The following is a 22,734-nucleotide window of genomic DNA, read 5'->3' on the forward strand; positions in this document are numbered from 1 at the left end:
ATTGAAGCAATACAGACTTTCTTGGCATCATCTAATAACTTTTTGTAGTTCTCAACACATTTGACTCATTAGAGTATAAGCATTAGACTCATTAGAGTCATAAGCCTTAGAGTAAATTATAGCCATCGCCATCATGCAAATAGCAGTGGGGTGTACAAGGCTCTAATCAAGTATTTTAGATCAAAAGATAAATTTACATTATTTTAATATCATGTGAATTTACTAAAGTAGCATTTTTCACTACGGTACGGTACCTCAGATATTACAACTACCTCCTGCAGATTATTGACCTCCACCTGGACATTGGGGTCAACATTCATCAAATCAATTACAATTAAATTATCGCCAACGTCTAAATCACCATCCAATTGAACCTGCAATTTCAAAAGAAGCATAAATATCACTATCATTTATAATCAATAGCAATTACCGTACAAACATCAGTTCAATGTAATTGTTGTTCTCAAGTAAATAAGTATACGAATAATCTTAAATAAACAATCACTAACAACTTCAATTAAAATTTCTAGTATGGAGCGGCTTTACCAAATATTTTAGGGAAAATTGTCAGCCTAATAATTATTAGGCTAATTATTAAAAAACGTTACTACATGAGTGTGTTACATTCAAGCCAAGAACTTATATTTCAACGTTTAATATTCATACAATATAATATTTATTAACTAGCAGGTAACCCGTGATCCGCAAGGGTCTAATTAATAAACTTGACATACTGGACTTACTGAGATTTTGAACAGTTTAAAATAGGCCTATAACCATCCTCGGTAAATAAGGGTAAATATATATTATGCAAAATTCAAGTTAACCGTTTCAGTAGTTTAGACGTGATGATGCGTCATTCGTGAACTTCATATCCCCTACATGTACAAGCCGATTCTTTCTTTTATTGACCGAGGGAAGTGAGGTCTGAAATTCAAGTCGACGGTTTTGCATTTCTCTTTGTTTATATTCCTAAAAGCGGTTATCTATTTTACAAAGGAATAATCTATGTCGCCACCGTTTTTTTTGTTCTTATATTACTGATATACGATTTCTTTGATGGTAAATAACTTGACTCGGCGACACACTTGGCAAATATAAGACATTCCGTAAACCTATTGCAGAATACTCTATCTATGAACGAATTGTAGGTACTTGCATGAAACATCGTTTTTCGACTGTACAAGGCTGTGATATACAGAGTGAGTCATATGTATGGGAACCCCTCAATAAGTTAGAGACTGTTGTAAATGCAGTACTGCAACTTTCAGGATAAGTTATTGATCGAATACTCTACCTTTTGACGTACAACTGAATTTCAACCCCTCATAAGGGGGTGACTTAGGGGTTGTAACTCGAATATATCAAATGTAAACACACATCGTGTGGTACATCATTTTAAACGTATTTTTAAAACACGAAAGATGGCATCAATAAAAATGTTCTATGATACTTGTATACAAAATGGCGGCTGATTGAAGTTTTAGTTTTTGAAGAAATGAGGGGATGTAACTCAAATATTTTAAATGTGAAAACCCATTGTGTGGCACATCATTTTAAAGGGCTTTTCAAAACAAGAAATATGACATCAATAAAAAAAGTTCTATGTTAGGTACTTGTTTCCAAAATGGCGGCTGATTGAAGTTTGACCAATCATTTCTTTAAAAACTAAAACTTCAATCAGTCGCCATTTTGGATGCAAGTATCATAGAACATTTTTATTGATGCCATATTTCTTGTTTTGAAATGACCGTTAAAAAGTGTGTTTACATTAAAAATATTAGGGTTATAACCCCTTAGTCACTCCCTTATGAGGGGTTGAAATTCAGGTGTATGTCAAAAGGTGGAGTATTCGACCAATAACTTATCCTGAAAGTTACTTGAACTCTTGTGTATTATATGTATTTCTGTTTTTATCCGAATAACTGTTGCAGTGCAAACTTTTAGTCCTATTATAAAATTCTCTCGGAGCAGTCAAATACTTTGAAAAAAATAACCCAGTTAAATATGGCTCATAAGCGTAACTACTGTGATAAAGCTGAACAGGGTAAACATTTGCAAGAATATATGTGCCAAACCTGCCAACACTTAGTCCACGATAATGACAAGGCTGTCACCTGTGACTGTGACGTAAGCAAATTGTATCACATAGAATGCATTAATATCACCGACCAACAATATGACTTAATGAAAGAGGGGACGACAACCACTGATCAGGTGTGGCTCTGTGACAATTTTAAACAACAAATTAACAATGAAGCAATTAATATTTATTTCAATGATGCTGAGTACCACCGTAGACTCTGACAAGGTAGTTTGCAATCAATACAGCAAAGGTAATAATGGAAAGACAAGGAGACAGGGCAATCACTATGAATCGAAATTCTTCGTAATGACATGAATGACTTGAGAGAGGAAATCAAACTGCTGAAGAGGGAGAGAGTCTTTCTCTCTGATACCCTAGCTAGGACCATATACAGACTGGAGGATATAATTCTGGATTTTTCTCAGGGCATACAACCTGAACCAAACTGTCCTGTCAGGAGGAAGGCCGAGAATATCACTAAGAAACTGGTAGATGAGCTGGAGCCAAGCAGGATACACACCAATCATAGAGGGCTGCCGGGAGGTGACTGGCCCATCCAATCTACAAGTGCAGCTCAGGGTAAGGCCGAGAAGAGTGCTGAGGAGCTGGTGAATGGGCTACACCCAAACAGTATACAGACCAGTTACAGCGGTCCGCTGGTAAGTGACAAGCCTATACAATCTTCATACGCTTCACAAACGGACGCAGAAACCAAAAGTGATCACCCCCTCATTATAGGAGACTCACTTCTCAGAGGAGTGAACAAAATACTGCGCAGTCAAGGGGTGAGCAATGCAGCTGTCGAAGTTATCCCGGGAGGCAAAATTCAGGACATGAGCAGGTTCCTAAAAAACCGAACCCACTTACCTAGCAAAGTGGTAATAAACATAGGAACAAATAACTTAGCCAAAGCAAAGACACCTAACCATGTAATGACAATCTCTGGTTGACAATTGAGGCAAATCAAAAGAGATTTCCCAGGACAAACTGGTATTTGCTCAATTCCGTTCAGGGAAGACTGTAACCAAAGATTCTTGGAAGAGACCAACAGGTCATACAAGTTTTTGAGTGAACAGCTGAAATTAGGATACTTGGACAACTCCCAAAAACTACACAAGCAGCACCTAGATTGGGATGGCTTACACCGTAGCCATGAGGGGAAAACATCTTGTAGCTACGATATGCAACACCCTGCAAAGGGGGAAGGACGTAGGTAGAGATGTTGATGATTCCAAAAATGAGAACACAAATATTGCCACATAAACCAAGATGAGACTAAAAAGCCTATGGGGAAGGAAGAACAAGAATTAGTTTATGATTTCAGGAGGGAACTCACAAACATTGCCATGGGAGTCCACTTTGTGGAGTAGCAACAACAGAAAGACATACGAAAATACCCAAGACAGAAATCAAATATCTTTACCCAAACACACAACAATGCAATGCAACAAATAAAAATACAGCTAACACAGACCACATGAGATTCAGAAAAGATAGACAGAACAGCAAAACAAAGGACTTAAAACTCAAGATCTACCACCTAAATATCCAAAACGACTGCAACAGAAAATTGATAGACTACAGATTGAACTTCACCAATATTCTCCTGACATAGTCATCCTCTCTGAGCATGGCCTGCGAAAGGAGGAGCTCCTTAGCACACACATTCCCGGCTACACACTGTCAACAGATTTCAGTCGGTCACACCTAATGTGGGGAGGTATAGCCATGTACAAACGGAACAACACAAACGTAAAAATAGATTAAATAAAACCTGAATCACTCCAACCTTCTGAGCAAACATTTGAGTCAATACTTGTAAAAATCCAACTGAGGAAAACCAACCTGATAGTAGTTGGCACCTACAGATCACCTGATCTGGAACACTTAAGGACTATCTAGAAAAAAATAGGAAACCTGCTGCCCAAATACTCCTCAAAAATCTTTAAAATAGTAATACTGGGAAATAACAACATGGATACTCTGAAAACCAACGAACAAAGCTATAAACAGCTGAAAAACACATTAGCTCAACATGGATGTTTCATATACAATCTACCTGCAACACGAATAACACCTACGCCTCGACGGATGTTACCACAGCCTGCCACCTAATTACATCAAAGTCACTCTCTGCCAAAACCAGATATCGACCACAATAAAATCCTCAATCAAATTCAATACAAAGCAGAACCCACCAGGAGTGTAATGTTCAAATTTGCCAGAAACTATTCGAAAAATAACCTACACAGACTAAAATACAAGTCAGATTGATTGGGAACAATCTCCAAGTCAGATTGATTGGGAACAGGTTATTAAACAGGATAAATATACAAACTTTGTAAAGATCATGCGCCTCAACATTGATGAAGCAATGCACCGAGAACCAAAGAAAATTACATCAACTAAGAACGTGTTCTGGGACAACGATACCATTGCTCTAAAGGATCAACTACATCAGGCAAATAATAAGTACATCACTACAGGATCATCAGAGGATAAGCAGAACTTTATAGAACTTGAAAAAATCTACGAACAGGACATCCAAAGATAGAAAAAATCCTTCATCAACAATGAAATTCAACTAACTGATAACGGAACCAGAGTACTCTGGAGGATATTAAACGAGGAAAGAAACAGAAGTGGGTTATGAAAAATGGACAACCTAAGAATCAACAGAACTAACAAAATGATAGTTGATCCATATCAACTATGTTAGCAACCTCGTGAATTCTGCCTTCACACAACCACACTCTGAGACTATGTGACAATCTGAAAATTTTCTTAATCTGAAAATACCTCTGACCATATCCATCTGGCAAATGACACACAGGAACTCAACAAATTTGAAACTATCTCAATGGATAAATTAGAGCAACTCCTCAGAAATCTCAAGTCTAATAACTCCTCAGGACACGACGACATCACTGGCAAGATACTTCGACATTGTGAACAGGAACTAAAGCTGCCACTTCTCAACATATTAAATGCATCTATTCAAATATTTTTTTTATTGACCAAAAAACAAAGCATTAAAAACAGCTTACAATATCCATCCAAAATTTCAGATAACAATTATTACATGTTCAAAAAATATTAGTAAGCTTTAAAACAAATAGACATTAGGAAAAGACAGTTTCTTCTACAATTAAATAGTTACTTGCTGAATTATATAATATAATTCGCGTGCAAGTTGGAGCACAGCTTAAACAAAATTTGTAATGCTTCATTCACACACACATTCACACTACTTTCACTCCAACAATAGCAATTAGCGCACTTTTGATTTAGTTCATTTTTTAATTATTCTTACCTATAGAAAAAATTAACCTAAAATAGCAAACAAACTCTCAACTGAATCAGGCGGTTGTGATAACAGCCACTTGCAAATTTGCTTTTTAAAAGAATGATAATATTTAATTTGTCTAATATCAAAGGGTAGCTGATTGAAGAATTTTGGCCCTAAAAACACAAACGATTTTTGAAAACAGGTACCTATTATAGGATTTTGGGAATTTCAACATACTGTTAGTCATTCCTCTTGTTCTGTGTACTAAATCACCCTCACCCATCTGATCACTACAATTACCTGACATCCTAAAAAACAATGAAAGAACTTTAAATATATAAATGTATCGTAATGGCAAGCACTTGAAGAATTGAAATGTAGGAAAAGAATGATCAAACCTACTAACTCTTTCCATAACCCGTATTATCGCCTTTTGCAACGTCATTAAAGGTTTCAAATGAGTTATGTATGTGTGATAGGGAAGTGGAAGAAGGTAGGTAGATAGGCATGGCTGAGGGAAGGGAATTAGCGATGTGAATTAACGAATGTAGTAATGAAATAGTTGATCCACTAGTTTTCATAATAAATAATGCCTTAGAAACTGGAATATTTCCAGATCTACTAAAAATTGCCAAGGTTAAACCATTGTTCAAGCAGGGTGTGAAAACAGATGTGAATAACTATAGGCCCATTTCTATTTTGCCAGCTCTATCCAAAGTGTTTGAGAAACTAATTTATAACAGAATAATGGATTATCTAGAGTGATTTGACTTAATCTCGTCCTCGTCGATTTCAATTTGTTGCTATTGACTCTCAATCCCAGGTAGCTGAATCAATGCGACTGAGTGTTACAAGAGGTGTGCCGCAAGGATCCATTCTGGGTCCATTGCTTTTTATTCTTTATACAAATGATTTGCAATCGTCAGTCCCAGTAGAGGTGGGTATCACATTATACGCTGATGATACAACAATAATGTTCAACAACAACAGCCTCAATGAACTGGAGGTGGAAGCAAATCTACAGACAAATTCTGTTGTACAATATTATAATGAATCATTATTGTCAGTGAACCCTAAAAAAAGTAAGTGCCTTCAATTTGGTTTCAAAAATTATGTATTTGAACCAGTAATTAGCATTGGTGACTCTATTGTGGAGAATGTGACAGAGGCAAGTCTGTTGGGACTGATTGTGGATAAGGATCTCTCATGGAATGCCCATACTGACAGACTGGCGAACAGAATCAGTAGCAGTTTATTTGTTCTGCGAAACATAGTCAAGTGTGTGCCCCCTGAGACAGGAAAAACGTTATATTTCGCACTCATTCATTCACATATTGCATATGGAATTGAGCTCTGGGGTAACACGTCTCTGCAGAACATAAATAAGATATTCATTCCGCAAAAGCGGGCTATTAGGTGCTTAGTGGGATTGTGGTTCAATCATCCTTGTCGGGATTATTTTAAAAGGCTGTGCATACTCACTGTACCTTGTATTTTTATTTTTAAAACTTTATTATATGTGATTAAGAATATGGGCAGTTTAACGACCAATGCACAGGTACATTCACACTTCACAAGAAACAGGAACAACTTTATCGTTCAGCCTCACAGGCTAACTCTTTTTGAGAAAAAAACTAGCTACATAGGGACAAAATTTCTAAACAAGTTGCCTGGTAATATAGATTTTAAGAGCATGACTTTCAAAAAAGATCTTCATAAATTCCTTGTTGAAAAAAGTTTTTATAATGTAAATGAATTTTTATGTGACAATTATGTGTAATATCATATAGGCTATATCTATATTTTTATTATTTTGAATATTTTTATTTTGTTAAATATTGAAGAGATTTTTTTTGTACATGACAATGTTCAATTGTATAGTTGTGATTCATAATGACTGTACTGTATTGAACAAATAAAAATAATTATTATTATAAAAATAATTATTATTATAATTATGATCCAGGAAACGGTTACAATAATTTAAATATTGAAAAAATAATTGCTTTTAATCCAATTAATGATTTCCTGCTTCATTTTCTTTGTAATTTTAGCATTGTTGAGATGATGATCCGGAATTTTATTGATTATTATAGTACCCTACTTAGATAAATAAGTTGCCGTCTTATTGTTTCAATAAAAGTATTATATATCAAATACTTATTTGAAGTAGGTCTCAAGCGGTAATGTCTATTTAATGAGTTGTTGGTGCATGGAAAATTGGTTCTATTTTTTATTAAATATTTAATTACATTTACAACATATAACTGTCTAACTGTCAAAACCTTGAATTCATCTATACAGGGTGATTCATAATTATGGTAAAATAATTTAATACGTGATAGTAGAGGTAAAAATAAGAAAAAAAGTTCATATAAACATATATCCATAAACGCTTCATTAGCGAGCTATACAGGGTGAAAGATTTCGCCCGGAATTCAGTTCCTCTGGTGAAATACACCGATGCTGAATTGTTTGGCGACTAGTTTTTGAGAAACTTATGCTGGATTCATATGGAAAAATATCTGAAAAATTGAATAAAACTAGTCTGGAAGCTGTAGTGTCAGTAGTTTTTGAGAAAAAAGTTGAAATATGCAAAAAATCTAAGTAGAAAAACACAGATTTCTACGTTTGATGCCCAATAACTTTCTTTAATGACCAGTAAACAAATAATTCCTCGCAATAAAAATTGTAGAGAATTTAATTCTGAAAAGAATGACGTGAGCTGTGTAAACTAAATTCAAATAAAAGTTGGATAAAATGTATTCTTATGTAGTACATTACACCACAAAAATTTGCTGTTTTTATGAGGAGAGAACTAATAACTCATAGTTTGTAGCTGATTGCAAATAAAACATGGATTTTAATAACAGCTGTTCCAAAACAGCTGATTTATTATGTTTTAAATAAGAAAATATTTAAAAGAAATTATCAGCTGAAAATTATTTTCAGAAATATTTTAGCTCACTGTTGAACAAAAAAAAAAACAAACTGTAAGTTAGGCCTACTGTAACCGCTCTGTGTTTTTTGTTTAATCTATTAACCAGTTATTTGTAACCATTCCACTTTGCTTTTGTGTTAAGTGTTAACTTTTTCAATAATGGCAGGTGATTTTAGACATTATTCATACTCCGAATTAGGTGACATGCATTTAATGTATGGAATGGGACACTACTGTAAAAGTACTGAAGCAAGACGTTTGTATCAAGAGAACTTTCCTAACCGAGTATGTCCAAGTTCAAGGTTTTTTGCCACTATTCATCAACGTCTGTCTGAAACAGATTCTTTGATATCCAAAGAGCACATTTATGCAGGCAGACCCCGATCTACCATGACTGTTGAGTTAGAAGAACAAGTTATTAATGAAATTTATGAACATCCATAGAAGAGCACGAGAGAATTGTCAGTGCAGTTTAATGTCAATCAATCTATTATTTGGAGGATACTAAAAGAGCAACAATTACATCCATACCACCTCCAGAAAGTTCATACTCTATTGCCACGAGACTGTATTCCCCGTGCTGGTATTTGCCGATGGTTTTTAGTAAAACTTGTTTACCCAAACTTTTAAACAACCGTTTTATTTACCGACGAGGCACACTTTAAAAGAACAGCTATCGTTAAAGTCCACAACCAACATATTTGGGCAGCTGAGAATCCTCATGCCATCAATCCTAATCTTCCACAACATCAGTTTTCAGTAAACATTTGGGCAGGAATCATAGGAGATCATCTACTTCTGTTCGAGCTTCCTCCCAGGCTTAATGGCATAATCTACTAGTCTTTTGGTATAAGTTTACTGTCATTTAGATATGCTACTTTCATATTAAAAAAAACTTTTCATAAAAAACCGAATATTTTATTTGCAATCAGCTACAACTTATGAGTTATTAGTTCTCTCCTCATAAAACAGCAAATTTTTGTGGTGTAATGTACTACATAAGAATACATTTTATTCAACTTTTATTTAAATTTAGTTTACACAGCTTACATCATTCTTTTCAGAATTGAATTATCTACAATTTCAATTGTAAAAAATTATTTGTTTACTGGTCATTAAAGAAAGTTATTGGGCATCAAACGTAGAAGTCTGTGCTTTTCTACTTAGATTTTTTTCATATTCAACTTTTTTCTCAAAAACTACTGACACTACAGCTTCCAGACTAGTTTTATTCAATTTTTCAGATATTTTTCCATATGAATCCAGCATAAGTTTCTCAAAAACTAGTCCCCAAACAATTCAGCATCGGTGTATTTCACCAGAGGAACTGAATTCCGGGCGAAATCTTTCACCCTGTATAGCTCGCTAATGAAGCATTTATGGATATATGTTTATAAGAACTTTTTTTCTTATTTTTACCTCCACTATCACGTATCAAATTATTTTACCATAATTATGAATCACCCTGTATATATAAAACCGAAATGGCACTCACTCACTGACTGACTGACTGACTCACTCACTCACTCACTCACTCGCAGAACTAAAAATCTACCGGACCAAAAAGGTTCAAATTTGGTAGGTATGTTCAGTTGGCCCTTTAGAGGCGCACTAAGAAATCTTTTGGCAATATTTTAACTCTAAGGGTGGTTTTTAAGGGTTTAAAGTTCGTCTTCTAGCATGTATATTCTTCTTATTCCGATATATTAAAATTATAATTGAAATATCCATACCATATGTTAATATAGAACTATAATCTAGAGAGAGTACCTCTTCGAAACAGTTGTTCTGGTAACTAAATTAAAAATTTTGTCAGGTTGGAATTAAGTTGAGTTGACTTTGTCAGATTGGCATCAAGTTGAAGATTGAAATGCATTTATCGCGGAAAAATTGATTGGGCACTGCTACTTCAATCAGAGCTATCCCTGGGAATATTATATTACTAGCCGTCCGGCTCGCTTCGCTCGCCATATCCGTTTAGCCAGACGTTTAGTCTGGATCCCCGACTGGATCGTCCTAACATATGATGAAAAAGCCGCGAGCCTGCTGATCTCATTCTTGGACGATCCAGTCGGGGTTCCAGGGGGCGGAGCCCCCTGGCTAGACGGATATGGCGAGCGAAGCGAGCCTGACGGCAAGTCAAATATAAAGTCAGACGGGAAAAATCTGGGTTTATTTAAAATAGATTTAATTATTAATTTGTGCATTATGAACAGTTGTTCCAAATGGAAATTATAACACCACCCCCCATACTGCTACTCTGTATTGCATTATCGACTGTACTAGGCCTATAGCAAAATAAAGCATTTTAAGATGAGTTGGATTCAGAATTTTTCTAGCTGCATAACATTTGTAAAATTTGAGAGGTATTTCATCCTTCTGCAAATGAATTTAATATGGATATCCCATTTCAGGTTCTCATCTATATAGATACTTAGATATTTACAATTTTTAACTTTACTAATGATAGGACAAGTGCAGGAGTTGGGGTCAAGGTTGCAATTTGAATGGAGTTTCAAGTTTAATTCTCTGTCTGGCTGTCCTAATTTATCTAGAGAGAAGGTAATATAGTTGGTTTTTGTATGTTTAAGCTCAAAGTATTTTTATCTAGCCACCTTTTTATGCTCAAGCAGTTTTGCTCTGCGATTTCATGAACCTCAGCCCACGTTCTTCCTGAGAAAATAGCTGCTGTATCATCAGCAAAGGATATTAAGGTTGAGTTTTCAAGTTCTAAACTTAATAGATCATCTACATAAATTATAAAAAGTAATGGCGATAAAACAGTGCCCTGAGGGAGGCCATAAGGGGTGAGTTCGGTGGTATTAGTTTCATTATTTACAGATAGGGATTGGGTTCTATCAGATAAGTAGCTCTTAATAAGGTCAGCAATGGTTTTTAGATTAGAATTAAGGTTCTGGGAGACGGTATTAGTAAATTTAATTGAAGCATCTTCGGTATTTTTACATATTTGAAAGTCATATTGATTATTATTTATTATATTATGTTTGTTCAAAAACATCACAAGTCTTTTCTTAATGATTTTTTCAAAATTTTTTGCTAAATTACTGATAAGACTAATTGGTCTATAGTTACTTGGGTCTGAGGGATCACCTTGTTTGAAAAGGTATTTTAGCTTTTTTGAAATGTTTAGGAAAGTAGCCTTGCTCAAAACATTTATCAAAAATAATAGTTATTGGTTAAGAAATTATGTGGGCTATTTTTTCAAGGATTGAATTACTAATATTATCAATTCCTGGGCTTGAATTAATTTTTAGTTCCTCAATTATTGTAGATTCAACCTCATTAAAATGTGTGGGTTTCAGGAAAAAAGAGTTCAAAATAGGTGTGATATCATTGTTATGGAAGCTTGTGAGATTATTCCTAACCTTTTGGGCCTGCCTTGATCCCACATTTGTGAAGAAATCATTTAAATTAGCGGCGTCAACTCCAATTTTGAAACTATCCTTTTTATCTTCACCAATGGCTTCATTTATATATCTCCAAAGTTTTGAACTATTATTATTACACGCTTCAATTTTGGTTTTGTGATATACTTCTTTTGTTCTACTTATTATACTATTTAATGTGTTTCTATAAATTTTGTATTTGTTTATCAAATTTACATTATAAGGGTCATTTTTAGCTTTATCATGCATTTTATCACGAACGATTATTGATTTAACTATACCTTCTATTATCCAAGATTTAAGGGGACGATTTTTACGAGGAATTCTAATTACAGTTTTACTATGATTTATGGATGGCATTTATCAAAAAGTTTACGAATTTCTCAACATGTGAGTCAATGCTCTCATGACTTCCAAAAACAACATTCCAATTTTCCTTCTCTAAGTGATTAATTAGAGTACTGTAGTTAAGAGAGGTCTTGGTGTTATTATTATTAGCGTATGGCTTTGAATGGTGGGGAGACCCAAGGGTAGTTCCACCTCGCCGTATAGGCCTATAGTTCAAAGTCCCCTAATGGGAAACCGGACACTAAGGTTATAGTGAGCACAATACTTTAAATTTACACTTTTCACTTCGGAATAAAGTTCATTTTGATGTTAAAAAGTCCACACATATTATACAAAAATGAAACAAAACACAAAACCCCTAAGACAAATTAGAAAATATGGTCTTGGTGTTATATTTATCCTTATCGGCCGTATTGGATTGATTTTTATCATTACCCAGGTGGAATGATACTGAGATCTGTAATTGTCATTTTGAGAATATTCCCCACCGAATAACTGAAACTATTATTGGCATTTTTGAAAAAAAAATATGATCCAGGCATGTCTCAAACGTATTTGTAACTCTCGTACTCCCGTTAATGAAAGATTTAAAACCTCTGCTTAGTAAAGCATGCATATAATCCTGTACATGGTTATTAGTAAGATGAATATTAATATATATATATATATATATATATATATATATATATATATATATCACCTACTACACAAACACTGAGTTGATGTGGCGTATTTTCGAGTAACTGGTTTAGGCTATTAACAAAATTTTCTGTGTTATTGTTACTGGGTGATCTGTAAATTCTAATAAATCTTAGTATATTATCATTTGATAACCTTGAATCAATGCACAGGGAGTTGGCTTCAGAGATATCATATGAAATTACATTGAAATCGATATTATTTTTGATGTAAACACACAAACCATCACATTTATTAATTTTAGTATAACTGTTAACTGCAGTGTATCCTGGGATGTCGTAAAAAAGAGCATATTTTCAGTCAGCCAAGTTTCAGCTTAATAAAATTAGATGAACGTCAGTTTTGAATCTATTTGAACAACAGATGAATTGATTGAAATTTGCATTTATACTACGAATATTAGTGAAGAGCACATTAAGGAACTCGACATTTTTGCCCGATATTGTAGGAACATAATTTGTATAATCGTCAATTTCCGACGTGAGATTTTCAACTTCCAGTAATCCAAGAATATCATCAGTTAAGAACCACATTTCGGGATATCTAAACATATTTGCTGCCTATGCCACTTCAACAAACATGAGTTACTCATTTTAAATATACTGTTCGTCAAAGTTGTCACTAAATCTATTCGACCCATCGTGATATATCTGTGTGTCTACTTAACGCAACTATTACATGCGATATACTATTGTAAATCTGCAGTGGCTTTGTATTCATCCTGAACAGTACAACTCTTTTTGATGTTAGTCCTTGTGCCTTATGTATAGTATGTATTTTTAGGTTCACTCTATCTTTCAAAATACCACACAATAACCGTTTTTTTGTTTTGGGTAAAAGTAAGTATAAGAGTTCCAGGTTTAAGTTGATGATCAGCTCCATAGGTAATAGTCTTCCTAACAGATGATACTGTTTGATTAGTGGTAAGAATTTTATTATCATAATATGTAGAGAGTGCATAGCATACATCAATCGGACATCGTTTAGTAACTGAAAATGTTTGGGCTGGCACACAAAAACTTGAAATATGAAACCATTTAGATTCAAGACCACTTCTCTCTATATAAGGAATCTGCCTAGAATCACCTAAAATAATCAACTCTCTAGCTTTTGAAATTTCAGAAATGTAGCCTAAGTAGCCTGCATGCATAAAGTAAAACTTCATCTACGAATACTCGTTCGTATACCCTATCAGAGCCGTTTATGATATAAGATGAAACGGTTCTGTAGTTAATATTCAACCTATCAATTGATTTATTATTAGGTAAATTTTTAATCAAGCAACACAGAGTGGTTTACTGTGTCGAAGGCCTTTCTAATATCCAGGAAAAGATTAGATACAAAAGGAGTAACCCTTGAATTAAGACTCTTATAAATAGAATACCTAAAATTATCAAGTGCCATTTCTGTGCTCATTCCTTCACGGGAACCAAATTGTCGACAATAGAAAAAATTGTGAGAATTCAAGAAATTTATGACTTTTTTCTTCACTATTTTCTCTAAAATCTTGGAAAAAACTGATACCAATGAGATGGGCCTGTAATTGTTCAATTTTGACCTGAAACCATTTTTAAAAACTGGAATCACTTTGGCCAGTTTCATCTTAGTTGGAAATCTCCCACTGGAGATGCTGCAGTTAAAAGATATCTACAAGTGTCGGAATCACAGAAGTGGCGACTGCTTTTAGAAGTTTCGAGGAAACTCCATCGTCACCAGGAGCTTTTCCCTCTGTATGTGGCATTTAACTTCCAATTTTAGTGGTTCTCTATTTTTTTCAATCCTATTAACGCGTCAATTGTTTTCCACGTCTTTCTAATGTTTCCCTGGCTTTCTCTAAACAGTTTTGAATAATAATATTGTTTTCTTTCTCTCAGTTTATTACGTAAGTTATTTTTGAATGTATTGTATATTTGTTTTAAGTCGTCATTATTAGGTTGTTTGATTACATTCTTGTATAACTCATTTCTTAAGTTTATTTGCTTGATCAAATAACTATTTATCCATGGCGACCTAAATTTCTGTGTCAAGTTATTTTTTAGAAGAAGATTTTCTTGTGAATCTTTGATAGCGCTTTTTAAAATGTCAATGAAATTTTCCCATCCCTCATCAACAGATACTGCTGGTATTTCTCTATCCCAATCAATCGACGATAGAATATTATACAACTTCCGGTAATTGATTAGGCATACTTTTTATAATTTGTATCTGCTTCTTCGTTGGATCTCTTCAATCCTTCAACTTGAAGTATGATTATACTGTAATCGTCAATAATTCTGGTGTTCTGAAAAAGATCTATATTTATATCTCCCGTGGAAAAGAAAGGGACCTCATTGTTTCCGTTAATATTAAATATTTCTTCAAAGTACAAGGTTAATTCGTTAAGAAATATTTTGGGTGAGTTTGATTGCAACCTGTAAGCAGCCAACAACTGAAATTCAATTATTATATGAACAAGATATATGTACACAGTCCGCTGAAATAAAACCTATTGTCTTTGTTTTGAACGTTATCTCACTGCTAATATAAACCAAAGTTTCTCCTGCTCTGTAGTTATGATTAGAATTACCATGTACGGAATAGCCCTCTATATGATATAAGTCTATTTCATTCTCTAGTATCCATATTTCTGTCAAGAATATTATTAGCGGGTTGTTTTCTAATTTCCTCATTTGCACTAAGAATAAAACGAAATTACTTCGCAGACTGCGTATATTTTGATGAATAATTAGTGTTTCTCTGTTACTTATCACTGATGACATTTTTATTTACTGGCAGTTATTTTCTGGGTTACCTGGCTGCTCTGATGCACTTCTCACGCTCAACTTTCTCACTTGTTCACTGTTCTTGAGTTCAATAACTGGTGTTCCGTCTTCTTTCCTTGCTAGAATCTTCCCTTCCTTGATCCATAGGTATTCGATGTCGCCTCTTTTGAAGATCTCTCTCGCCATGGTGAAAACCTTCTTCGCGTAGGTGCTAGACTTTCATTCACATAGACTGGATGGTCCGTTGTTCCTCCCATCTGCTTTGTAGAAAACTGCCTCGTAACTTTCCTTTTATTCAATATTACTTGTTTGTCTGTTCTACAAACCAACTTGACAACGATTGGTGGAGGTAGGTTTTCATTTCGTTGTTTTAGTCTGTTACAAATTAAATGTCGATTGCATCTGCTTCTATTTTGTGTCCCAATGCTTCGCTCATTCTACAAATGATTTCTGTTACATCTTCATCCTGTTTTTTTGGTATACCATTTATTTTCAGCATGTTCGATCTTGAGTATTGCTCCATATCCTCGACGCGCTCCTTCAGTTCTGCATTTTCTTTCCTGAGGCTAGCTACTTCTGTTGAAAGCTTATCGATGTTGATGAGGCATGTTCTAATTTGCTTATAATTAATACCATCTGAAGAGCATGAAAAAACCGAAGAAGTGGTGGAGACAACACTAAACGAAGCAAACGAGATATGCAAGAAACTAAATTTAACCATGAATAAAGATAAAACAGTCCACATTCGCTTCAACCAAAAAAACGGAGACATGGAGGATCAAGCAAGCATAAACATACCAGCACAGACAGGTACTAGATTCCTGGGCATGCTGATCGACAGTCACCTCAACTGGCAATATCACATTGAACTGCTGTGCAAAAACCTGTCATCGGCTATTTTGTAATTAGAAGGATTCGAAGTATCACTGAGGAAAAACTGCATTCATGACTTACCACTCATTATTTGCTTCTCACCTAAAGTACGGTACAGTGACATGGGGATCTGCAGCACAGACAAGTATGGACAGAGTTCTGCGAATACAGAAAAGGTCTCTGTGAACAATTCTAAGAAGGGATATGATGGATCACTGCAGGGCGCTCTTCATCCAGCATAAAGTACTCATAGTTGTCTCACACTACATAATATATGAAGTAACAACCCTGGCTGTGAGGAGTAGAACAGAATTGAGGGGAGATAGACATGCCCACAACACCAGAAATAGAACTGACATTGATCTCCAGCAGCACCGGCTCACAATATTCAGCTAGCAGCCGGCCTATTCTGGGGCCCGACTCTTCAACCTTCTGCCCAAGGAGCTTAAGACAATACAGGACTAGGACACAATACAGTGTCTTTGCTGTCCGATAGACTACCTAACCGTGAGGCAGTACTATACACTGGCAGAATATATAGATGACCACACATACCAGCATCGTAGACCATGAATCACCATTGATTGGGAAGAAATATGACAATTCCCAGGTCAACGACCATGAAGAAGACTACAAGTAGCATGCGTAATTGCATGTGTCATTGCATGCAATTAATAATCCAAGTAGCTGATTTATCGATAATATTGGCGTTCGAATGAGACTCCTTTTCCTTTTGTATTATCCTTAAATGCAAAATTTCAAAAAACCTTACCTATATAATATACGTCGACACGAAATTTTAAAAGGAACATACCTGTCAAATTTCATGGAAATCTATTGCCGCGTTTTGCCGTAAATGCGGAACATATAAACATGAAGATAAATGCAAAACCGTCGACTTGAATCTTAGACCTCACTTCGCTCGGTCAATTAATTCAATTCAATTCTTTTTCTTTATTCAAAAAAAATAATTATACAATCAAATGCATTCCAAAAATCAAATACAATATTGTTTCCTAATTTCTAATATGTGTTCCCTATAGGCTACCCTGTGTGGGGACACTTGAATATATATAATAAAATATTTATATACAAATTTAAATATTATATCATGAAGAACATAATAATTGAATATGGTATTATATTGAAATAAATCAATATGTCAATATTTATAATCATTCTTGCACACATTCATACGCACACACATTCACATATGCGCACACATTCATACGCACACACATTCACACATGCGCACAAACACACACACAAACACACACACACACACACACACACACACACACACACACTTACACAAAACTTAAAACTATGTACGGAGTGGTTGCTGTTTTTTTCATATTTAGTTCAATTTTATTCATAGTTAACGTTTCGTTTTTTTTTCAAAGTGCTGATGTAATTATACCATAAATGAATGCGTTTTGAAGAAAGATACAGTGATTGAAATTTGATACTGTCTTACTGTTTACGCATACCGGACGGGATTTGTGAGTTCAATGATCTTTGATTGTTGCAGTGTTCATGTCGTGTAATGTGTAAATTATACTAAATTTAGACCTATATTATTTAGTAAAAAAATCATTCGGGTTGTCTAGTTGTAAAATGAATTTCTTGATTTCTTTTCTAAATAACTGACGTGAAGTTATTTTCCTTGTTGTTACTGGAAGTGAATTGAATATTTTTATAGCTATGTATTTGAAGTGTCGTCTGGAATGTTCTAATCTTGGTTTTGGGAGGTTAATGTCCTGTGAATTCCTGAGGTTTAATCTTTCTCTCATCTGTTGAATATCGAAATTATTTTCAGCTAAATCCAGCAATGCTTTGAATAGAAAAGAATGTCTCACTGATAATATTGACAGTTCTCTGAAGAGCATCATTGAACTATATTGTTTAGGTTTATTACAAATTATTTTTAATATATGTTTCTGACCAGTAATCACAGGTTTAATATGAACATTGTATGCACTCCCATAGCATATTATTCCATAATTTATTCTAGAACCAATAATTGCATGGCCCAGATATTTAACTGTACGTGCTTGTTTTATAGTTTCACAGTTACACAATAAATTATTCACCTGTTGCGCACAATCTAATTTATGGAAGTAAATACTAGTTAACTCCTGATCCGTGTTTTGAAGATTAAATTGTATTATATTAGATTTGTCTGTGTTGATAGTTAATTTATTTTCGCAAAACCACCACCTAAGGTGCTTAAGATCCATTTCTAATTTATTTTTAAGTTCTTGATTTGTTTTGGCCGAATAAAATATAACTGTATCGTCTGCAAAAGATGTAATCTTTCCCTGTAAGTCACCATCCGTCAAATCGTTAATAAAGACCAGGAATAAAGTACTTGATAACACTGATCCTTGAGGAATACCTATGGTAATGTCCCCGGGTTCACTCAACGTATCGTTAATTCTGACCCTTTGACTCCTATTAGATAGGTAGCATCTTAACCAATCATTGGCAATTCCTCTTACTCCTGATAAATCAAGTTTTTTTAGAAGCATGTTTTTATCAATTGCATCATATGCTTTAGATATATCAAGAAACAGAGCTGCACACTTATTATTAACACTAAAACTGTCATTTATTTTTGAAATGAGATTTTTAATTAATTTTAATTAATTGAATGCAATGAATAGAATAGAATAGAATAGAATCTTTATTGCAGCAATATCTGAGGTCTTCAGATACAATACAAGTGTCAAATATATACAACATTATACAAAATACAAATATATTACATCAGTAAGTTACAACACTATCAGTACCCTATGATAATATGTCACCAGATTTTCAACTTATAACCGAATATTCCTAGCTAATGTATAAAAATGTTCAATCTTGTTTAAAGGGTTAGCTGCTAAGAAACGTTTCATATGATTTTTAAAATTTCCATTCTCCATATTACTAAGATCTTCAGGAAGTGAATTAAACAATTTTATTGATAAAAATAGAAATGTTTTTTGTGTGATACCTAGAATAGGTATACCGATAAATAGTCAAATTACCCCTATTTCTAGTGTTATGGCTATGAACTACCCCTGCTCCACAAACTTCTCCAAATTCTCCTTAACATAGCCTAAATAAGGCTCTGTTGAACAAATATTGAAGGTAGAGTCAATATTCCCAGAAGTTTAAAATGCTCATCACACTGTGCTCGCTTAGAAAGCCCACAAATCAGCCTGATAGCCTTTCTCTGTATTCTAAAAAGTATACCACTGTAAGCTCTGGAACCCCAAAGTATGGTGCCATATGACAAATGAGAATTGATGTGAGCGTAATAAATCACCTTTAAAACATCCAAACTGACATATGACCTCAGTTTTCTAATTAAGGAGACTCCCTTATTCAGCTTGCTAGCAACAATGTCAATATGCTGGGACCAACTAAGGCAAGTGTCAAGTGTGGAGTCCAGAAACTTTGCCTCTTTCTCCTCATTCATAGTCAGTCTTCTATTATAACTGATAGTCAAGTTCTGAACTTTATCAGAGTTTACACGTGATAAGTTTGAATTAAACCAGCTCTCAATCGAATCAGCCAAGTCCTGGGAAGCTTGACTCAATGAAACTACTGTGGGCAAGCTCAGAAAAACACACAGATCATCCGAAAACAAATAGCTTTTGGCTGGAGGGTTGACAATTGTTGGTAGATCATTTATGTAGACGATGAACAAAATAGGTCCCAAAATAGATCCCTGAGGCACGCCATGAGAGACAGGTAGATACTGTGACTCAGATTCCTCAAAAACAACCTTCTGGAATCGATCCCCCAAATAAGATTCTACCAGTCTCAAAGATCTTTCCTGGAAGCCATAAAATGCAAACTTATCTAGCAACAATTTGTGCGATACAGTGTCAAATGCTTTTGACAGGTCAAACAATTTGGTCTGAGTAAATTTCTTGTTTTCTAAAGAATTCAGACAATCCCTGTATAGATCAATTATCCGTATTTCTCCCAGTCCTATATCCAAACTGAGAATTGTTGAAAAGATTGTTTCTTTTGAAGTAATCCACGATTTGATCATTTAGAGCCTTTTCAAATACTTTTGAAACAGTAGTGGTTATGTTAATAGGCCTAAAGTTATTATAATCTGATCTACAGCCTTTTTTATATATGGGCAGAGCTTTGTTCAACTTCAAGCTCTGTGGAAAAACACCTTCAAGGATTGAACTATCAAGTGTGTAAGAGGATCTATAATATAATCAAGACTGGGTTTAAGCATCCTAGGACTAATGTCATAGACGTCTGCACTATTACTCCCCTTCATTTTCTTGAGTATATTAATTATGTTATCTGTTTCAATTAATTCAAATTCAAATCGAGACGTGGGCGCACAGTAACCAGCTCTCAAAAAATCCTTTGCACTATGACTGGAACTTTTACTTTTAACTTCAGCTACAATTTTATCTATGTTCTCTGTAAAGAATTTGTTGAACTGATTTGAGTTTAGTGAGCCTTTCTTAATCAATGACTTGGATTTACTCAGTTTTTAATTATACCCCAAATTGCCGCGATCTTGTTTTTGGATTCAATATTTTTTTTGTCATTTTGTGTCTTCCTTAGAGTCAATAACTTGTCTTTGAATTCTTTTTTTCTAATTTTATACAGAATCTTTCAACATACAGAATCATTATCAACAGTATTAAGGTAAACATCATAGAGCAGATCACACATATTCTTAATATTAATTAATTCAACACTGTAGATTTTGCCTGGCTTAGGAGCTGTTGTCTTTAATTTTACAGTCTTCCATGAAAATGTCAAATCCACAATATTCTTAAGTGTACTCAGGAAAAAGGAGGTTTTTAGTTCTAGATTGCCATCTCTATATAGGTCCGTCCAATTTATTTTATGTGACAAATTTTGAAAATGCTTGAAATTGTCACTGTTGATGTGTCGAATAGTTTGGTTTCTGTGCAATTGATTCCTGAATGTTTTGAAAATAATCTTGTTCTAGATGTGAGAGCCCAATGATCTGAGTACCATGTCTTTTCAACCCCACATGTAAAAGAAAAGAACCTTCACTGATGGTAGTGATGATATTGTCAATACAGGTTCCCCCATCGGAATTAGGTCTGGTAATATTGTTATAACTCATCGTCAATCCAAAAGAAACAAATAAGTCCTTCAATTCCTTAATATTATTGTCATTGCTTATAAAATCATAATTGAAATCAGCACATAAAATTATGTTATTGGCATATTTCAAGACATGTTCTAATATACTACTTAGTCTATCCAGGAATATGTTAAAATTATTGTTTTCAGAGTTTGGTCTATATAAAGCTAAAACTATTGTATTTGAATGCACTAAATGAATAGCTGTCGCCTCTAAAACCATCTCTATTGACATCTGATTTATGCTTTCCAGCTTTTCAAAATCTAATCCATTTTTCACATAGATCAGGCACCCCCCATGTTTCCTGGTGACCCTACAATGAGCATTCCCAATTGAAAAGCCATCAATTCCATACAAGTCAACCTCCTCGGACTCAAACCATGTTTCAACTATACACGCAATGTCCAAATTCAAGTCCTTAAGAGCAATGTAATAATTCGGAAAAAGGGCTGAAACAGGCACTTCGTTAGTTTCTAGTAAGTTAGTAAATCTAGCGTTTCGGACGCTATTTTCCAACCGATAATCATGAAAATGGTACCAAATTGTTCAGAAAGATTTGGACATCTGGCGCCGTACCGCTAAATTCCAATTTTCCAACTATGAAATGACTTTAAAATTCGATGAACTTGGAGAAAATTTGGCAAAGTTTGACGTTCAATAGGAAAAAATTGATAAGTGATCTAAGATTTCCAAGATAAGCCAATTCTCTTTTTTTCAATTCACTTTTTTTTCATTTACATTTACTTTCTTTGAAGTGATAATAGGGTACAAGTATTCAATTGGAAGAAAGGTGAAATGCAAAAACTAATGTACAGTATGACACTGTACATTGATATTGTCCAGGAGTGCCAATGTTGGGGGGGGGAGATTGCGCAGACTGCGTCCTTGTCATTGTAGTGAGGGGGGTTTCCAATAGGGTCAATATTGTAACGACTGACGATCTTCTTGTTTGGAATGTTTTCTGAATCGTGCAGAATCACAAATACTTTGCTTCTGAATAAAATTATGCTTATATGAATCATAACTTTTTTGGGTTCAGGCGCCTGCGCGGTAGATTCTATTAAATTCATAATTGACCAGAAATGAATTCGATTGTTTATAAAATAGAAAAATAGACAGTTATCAACTGTCCTTTGTTCAGTTGTTTACAGGCCGTTGTACATGGTAATTTGCACTTGTTTTG

General features: G+C 34.4%; 1 protein-coding gene across 2 annotated transcripts in view; it reads right to left on the minus strand.

Annotated features, from left to right (window-relative positions):
* The window catches only part of LOC111047430 (zinc finger protein 431), an 82,177-nt gene that overhangs the window by 49,428 nt on the left and 10,015 nt on the right, over positions 1–22,734 (minus strand). For both annotated transcript variants that reach the window (XM_039424226.1, XM_039424225.1), the window contains exon 2: positions 255–374. In XM_039424226.1, coding sequence (XP_039280160.1) covers positions 255–374 — 120 coding nt within the window. The remainder of the gene's footprint in view (positions 1–254; positions 375–22,734) is intronic.

The sequence above is a fragment of the Nilaparvata lugens genome, chromosome 3, assembly GCF_014356525.2.
Source record: "Nilaparvata lugens isolate BPH chromosome 3, ASM1435652v1, whole genome shotgun sequence".
NCBI classification, from domain to species: domain Eukaryota; kingdom Metazoa; phylum Arthropoda; class Insecta; order Hemiptera; family Delphacidae; genus Nilaparvata; species Nilaparvata lugens.